This window comes from Dipodomys ordii, unplaced genomic scaffold (assembly GCF_000151885.1).
Source record: "Dipodomys ordii isolate 6190 unplaced genomic scaffold, Dord_2.0 Scaffold50, whole genome shotgun sequence".
Classification (NCBI taxonomy): domain Eukaryota; kingdom Metazoa; phylum Chordata; class Mammalia; order Rodentia; family Heteromyidae; genus Dipodomys; species Dipodomys ordii.
In genome coordinates, this window is record NW_012267266.1 from 5,599,201 (window position 1) to 5,605,754 (window position 6,554).

The 6,554-nt window shown below is 38.2% G+C and overlaps 1 protein-coding gene across 1 annotated transcript in view; it reads left to right on the plus strand.

Annotated features, from left to right (window-relative positions):
- Positions 1 to 3,581: 3,581 nt before the first annotated feature.
- Positions 3,582 to 6,554, plus strand: part of Reep5 (receptor accessory protein 5) — a 40,823-nt gene continuing 37,850 nt past the window's right edge. The window contains exon 1 of the mRNA XM_013020314.1: positions 3,582 to 3,650. Coding sequence (XP_012875768.1) covers positions 3,582 to 3,650 — 69 coding nt within the window. The remainder of the gene's footprint in view (positions 3,651 to 6,554) is intronic.

The following is a 6,554-nucleotide window of genomic DNA, read 5'->3' on the forward strand; positions in this document are numbered from 1 at the left end:
TTTTACATGTGGATGTCCAGTTTTCCCAACACTAATTATTGAAGAGATTATTGTTTTTCCACCATACAGTTTGGGGTCTCTTATCAAATATAAGAATAACTGTGCATGGCCTTATTTCTGTGTCTTCTGGTCTGTTCCATTGGGAACTATTTGGGACTGTTTTGTGCCAGTACCAAGCTGTTTTGTTATTATAGTGTTGTAGTAGAATTTGAGGTCTGGAATTGTGATACCATCAGCACTGGTTTTGTTGGTTGGTTGTTGTTGTTTTTCCTAAAATTGCTTTGGCAATTTGGTCTTTTATTGTTCCAAAGGAAGGGATTAAAAAAAATTTGTGGGGCCTGGGCCTAGACACTGTCCTTGAGCTTCTTTTTCTCAACGTTAATGCTCTACTACATCAGCCATAGTGCCACTTTTGTCTTTTTCTGTGCGGTTTATTAGAGATAAAAGTCTCATGGACTTCCTGCAGGTTGGCTTCAGACAGCTAGGATTATAGGCATGAGCCACCAATGCCTGCCTAAAAGAATTTTTAAAGAAAGGAAGCAAGAAAGCTAAATACAAAGAGTATCAGGATACTGGCTAGGAAGGGTGTGAAAGGAAAAATTAGGAGAAAAAAGCTAACATCTGTGTTTCTTTGTTTCTATATAGTCTTTGGCACATTATAGTCCTATATAGATGTGTGTAGGACAGGAATTGAAGGAGACACAGCTTTGCTCACCTAGTAGCTTTATCTAGAGATTGCTTTGCCCCAAAGTTGCAGTCCTAGAGTTTGGTTGGCGTGACCACTACTATGCTACCCAGATTTCCTTCTCTCAGAATTACTCATGTGGAATGGTGTGCCAGAATGTCATTGCTAACAGATGCTAGGTCTGGGGTATAACAAACAATTCTAACTACTAACACATTTTGTGGTAGAGCAAAACAAGAAAGTGTCTATTTATAGTTTTAAGTGTCTCCTTACAGAATCAGATCATTATTGTCAGATATTTGGTAAGGTCCTTGATTAGCTTTCTCTCCTAGTCCTCCTGGCTCTGACCGCCTCACAATTGCCTACTCTAGGGAAGATCTGTGGGACTAGAAAATGAAGAATGTACAATGGATTGTCTTCCCTCCCATTTAGTTTGTTCCACTGTTGGTATTTATGAACTTATTACACAATGGAGCAAGATGATGACTCAACCAACTCAACCTCTGCTCTCCAACTCTCAGATTTGAGTTAAAGGGAAAAGAAAAGCTGGTAGAGTTGAAAAGAATTTGCTGCTAGTGCAACCATTGAGAAAGAACAAATGATACCAGATAGTTCAATTGAGATATTTTTATTATTGATAATAGTTTTTTTCCTAAGGGATGAGAGAAGTATAAATATATTAAGTTACTAAAGTTTCCTTGACACTCTGAATGATAGTGATCAAATGTTGCTGTAAGATCCAGAAAGCTTGAACTTTACCCATCTTAGTTCCTGGTATGGTGTTAAGGAAATAGTAAGTGCTCAGTAAATAGATAGTAAATGGATGAGTGAATAAATATTAAACATTCAAAACTAATTAGCCTCTGAAAATAGTGTAAAACCTTTAACAAGTTAAATCTAAACTATTAGATCTAGTATTAATAAGTAATTTAAGGGTACAGAGGTGCACTCTGGAATTTGTTTTTTATTTTTATTTTTTATTGTTATTATAAAAGCTATGTACAGGTGGATTGCAGTTATGTAAGTGAGGTAAAAAGTACATTTCTTTTTGGACAATGTCACCCCTCTGTCACTCTTTCCCAGTTTTTCCCTCCTTCCCCCACCTACAAGTTGTATAGTTCATTTTCAACATTGTGTCTAGTGAGTACCACTGCTGCATTTGTTTACCCTTTGTCCCTCTATTTCTGTGCTTGCCTTGCCCTCCTAAAGACAGATAAATAAGATAAAAAGGAAAAGAAAACAAAAACAACAAAGAAAACACCTTCTTGTTTTCATTTCATAGAGTTAATTTTGGAATCTATTTTATAATTGACAAAAGAGCATTTGGTCTCAAAGTAAGTCATCTTGAAAAATTTGTCCATGTCCAATCATCATCTGTTGAAAGGCTTCAGCCTGGGCTGTCTACACCTAGTAATCCATTGCTATAGTTTTTACTAACAAAATCCTAATATAATTACTTAGCTGTCTACTTTTTTCTCTTCTAGGATAGATGCAGTCTAAGGCAGATGAAAAGAAATCACACTATAAACTGGGTGCTGAGTCCAAGGTGACTTTTGAAATTTTTTCTTCTAAATTAATAAGAAGGAAGTGATTTGAGGTAACTATCAAACTTAGTTCATTTAAAAATATTCTGGGGCTGGGAATGTGACTTAGTGGTAGAGCGCTTGTCTAGCATGCACAAAACCCTAGATTTGATTTCTCAGCACCACTTAAACAGAAAAAGCTGGAAGTGGTACTGTGGCTCAAGTGGTAGAGCATCAGAGATTGCATTGAGCTAAAGGAAGCTCAGAGACAGTATCCAGGCCCTGATTTCAAGCCCTAGGACTGGCAAAAAAAATTTTTAAATGAAAATATTCTGAAATTGAGCCAACATTAGTCTGGATTTTTTTGTTGGTTTTGTTTTGTTTTATGGTGGTACTGGGGTTTATGGTCTGATGTTTGTCTTATGTTGCTACTGCTGAGCCACATTGCAGCTCTGTTAGCCTCTTTTATTTGCATAACTGCTTCTCATCCACTTAAACGTTATAATTAAGTCTTTTGTAGCTTATTTGGGGATTTTCATCTAGTCTACTTTATGTCACTGCTTAATACTAAATAAAAAGCTGTGAATTTTATATTGAATAAATTAAATATAAAAGTCTTCCTACATGATGTATTTCATATGCTTGTGTGTTGAGTTATAAACATACCAAATGTATATGTGATAATGATAGGATATATTGTATAAAATACCAGTTCAGTTACAGTCATACAAAATTAGAAGTAATCATAACTATTGATGTTTCCAACTCCAAATTACATGTATAAACACGATCATCAAAAGCATCAAATTAAGCCGGGTACCAGTGGCTCACACCTGTAATCCTAGCTATTCACAAGGCTGAGATCAGAGGCTAGAGGCCAGCCCATGAGACTCTTATCTCCAATTAATCACAGAAAATCCAGAAGTGGTGCTGGGCTCAAGTGGTAGAGCAGAGTGGTAGCCATGAGCAAAAGAAGTCTAGGGACAGAGTTCAAGCCCCAGGACCAGCAAAGCATCAAATTAGAGGCTCACTTGTAACTTTCAGTAAACTTAATAAAGTTGGTTAATGATGATACACTAATTGATGATACTTAGAGATAGTGTGAATTATTTTAGATTACTGAATTGTATGGTGTTTTCGTTACAGTAGTGCAGATAAAAAAAGTTGTTAGGGGGAAACAATGTCGGGGGGAAAAGCCTGCCCCTCCAAAGATTTTTCTATATTTCTTTAATACTTCCTACTTATGAATCGCAAAAGAGCATGCTGTTTAGTTATTCTTGTGTAACTGCATGGTAGAGCTCATCTTTTAACAAGAGTTATTTATGAATTCAAAGGAAGAAGCATGTCCTTGCATCAACCAGCACAGTCACGAGATGACTGATGTCCAAGAGCTAGAAAAGTGTACCAGAACGCCTCCAAAAAAGGCTGAGAGTCAGAGACCAGTGAGAGGCAGGAAGTATTTGGAGACTGCTAAATGATAAAGAGCTATGCCAATCAGCTTTCTACATACTAGAGAACAGCTTGACTTAAACCCATATTTTTAGGTCCACTTCTCACCTATATCTCTTCAAGCTTGTGTAGTCCATTTCTCTTGACGACAAGTTGGTACAAGGGAAAAAACCATGAGCTAAACAATTTTGTTTCACTTCTTTGTACTTTGAGAAAACTTTGTGCTTCAGTCTTCAGTTATTTGCCATTCCCACTGCCTTTAAAACACACTCAGATTCTTCATATTCACAAACTGATGAATGTATTGGGGCTTAATGTACATTTTAATTTTCCTCTTTCTACCATATTCAGGCTCCTGAAGAAAATGTAATCTTACTTTTCCTCCATTATTTTGACCTTGATGGATACTAAATTCATGACTCAAAGTAATAAAGACAAGATGTTGGAATTTTAGTCATCAACTCTTTGACAGTAGTGGGGGCTAAACTCATTGGTTTTGTGATTGATTGGCAAGTGTGCTACTATTTAGGCATGAACTCTTGTAATGACTGTCTACTTCATTTGTGTTTGAGTCTTCTGGATTAGTTAACACATCTTCAGCATTCGTAGTCCAGGCACTTTCCAAACTGCTTCTGTGGAGCATCCCATTTATTTAAACAATCTCTGAGTAGATATTAGTATTATCCTTATTTTATAGACTGAGAAAATTGAGCAAGTGGAGATTTGAGAACTTTCCTGAGAACACATAGCTAGGAAGTAATAGAGCCCAGACATTGCCTTAGGATTTGAGTCTGAACCCTGGGCTAGCCTGTGATATTAATGGAAGGACCCAACCAACTGTCTGATTTCAACATATTAATTCTTTCCAGGGGGACTTTGCGTCTGAATATGGGTCTCCCATGTAAGGCCATTGAGATAGATAAAATAGTGAATCTCCCTCTTAATTTGCCTATGTCTTGATACCCAGAATCTATGAATATGTTTTCTTATATGATTTGTTGGTCAGCTTTCTGTTACTATAACAAATACCAGAGATAAATCAACTTAAAGAGAGAATTTTTGTTTGACGCACAGTTTCAGAGGCATCAGTCCATGACCACTGCTTTTGGACTTGTGGCGAGGCAGCACATTCTGCAGGGAAGCACATAGTAGAACACAGCTGCTTGCCTCATGGCATCTAGAATACAAGAGAGAAGAGACTGAGTTCCCATAATACCTTCCAAGAACATACCCCTGGGCTGGAATGTGGCTTAGTGGTAGAGTGCTTGCCTAGCATGCATGAAGCCCTGGGTTTGATTCCTCAGTACCACATACACAGAAAAGGCCTGAAGTGGCTCTGTGCCTCAAGTGGTAGAGTGCTAGTCTTGAGCAAAAGAAGCTTAGAGATAGTGCCCAGGCCCTGAGTTCAGTCCCCACGACTCGAAAAAAAAAAAAAAAAAGAAAGAAAGAAAGAAAAAGAACATACCCCCCAATGACTTAAAACCTCCAACTAGACCCCCACTTATTAAATTTTTTACCACCCCATATAGAACTAAGATGGGGACCAAGACTTCCACACATGGGTTTTGTGGGACATTACAGATTTAAACTATAGCATATGACAAAAGGGACTTTACAGATGCAATTATGATCACAGGCATTCAGATAGGGGAATTATCTTGGGTTAGATGAGTGGTACAAATCTAATTACACAAATCCTTAAAGTGGAAGTGGGTGGATCAGAGAGATGAGACCGAAGAAAAAGGAAAATATTTGAAGTAGGAAAGGGGTTCAGCTCACAGCTACTGCTGTGAAAGTGAGGAAGGAAATGGGTGTTTCAGTGTTGAAACCACAAGGAACTGAATTCTGTTAACTACCCACATAAAGAAGGAGGTCTTTCCCTCAATCTCCAGAAACTACCAAAGCCCCATGGACAACATGTTGATTTTAGCCCAGTAAGATTTGTGTTGGACTTTTTTTTTTTTTTTTGTCAGTTATGGGGCCTGAACTCTGGGCCTGGGCGCTGTCCCTCAGCTCTTCAGCTCAAGGTGAGCACTCTACCGCTTGAGTCACAGCACCACTTCCAGCTTTTTCTGTATATGTGCTGCTGAGGAATGAAACCCAGGACCTCTTTGCATGCAAGGCAAGCACTATACCACTGAGCCACCTTCCCAGCCTCTTGTGTTGGGCTTCTGAAATATAATGGTGTTGATTTAGCCCACCAAGTTTGTGGCAATTTGGTTCAGGTGCAATAGAAAATACATACAAATACATACAACCTGTCTCTTCATTCAAGTTAATTAGGTTTCTCTGGTTCTTAGTCATGAAAAAAGCACACCAAATTGTCCAATGCCTTCTCATTCGCCTTTACATAAAAAGTAAAACAAACCCTGATTATGTTCAGTGGTTGGATCCATACCTCAGGACATACCTCATACCCATGAACACAGTGCCACCCCAGCATGCAATCCAAACCTCAGGGGTTATCAGAACTGGATGAACTGGTTGTGAACATAGAGAAGCAATCTATGATGACTGATTTGTACTGTTTGTCCCATTGCAGGTGCCATTAGAAATAAAAGGGGAAGTGAAGGATACTTTTATGCCTGGTTAAAATCTCTAGATTTATGAGCTAGTGCAATGACACATAGCATTTCAGAAGAAAAATGCCTTTGCTAAATTAAAGGACATTACCAAAATTATTCTAAATTATGAGTAGTGGTTTTCTAAAATTAAACTTCCTTGATAAATGGAGAAAATTAATGTGAGTTTTCTATATTTTCGGTAGAAAAATGTTTTCTTCTTTCTTTTTTGGGGGGGGGTCCAGTTGTGGGGCCTGAACTCTGGGCCTGGGTGCTGTCCCTCAGCTCTTCAGCTCAAGGCTAGCGCTCTACCACTTGAGCCACAGCGCCACTTCT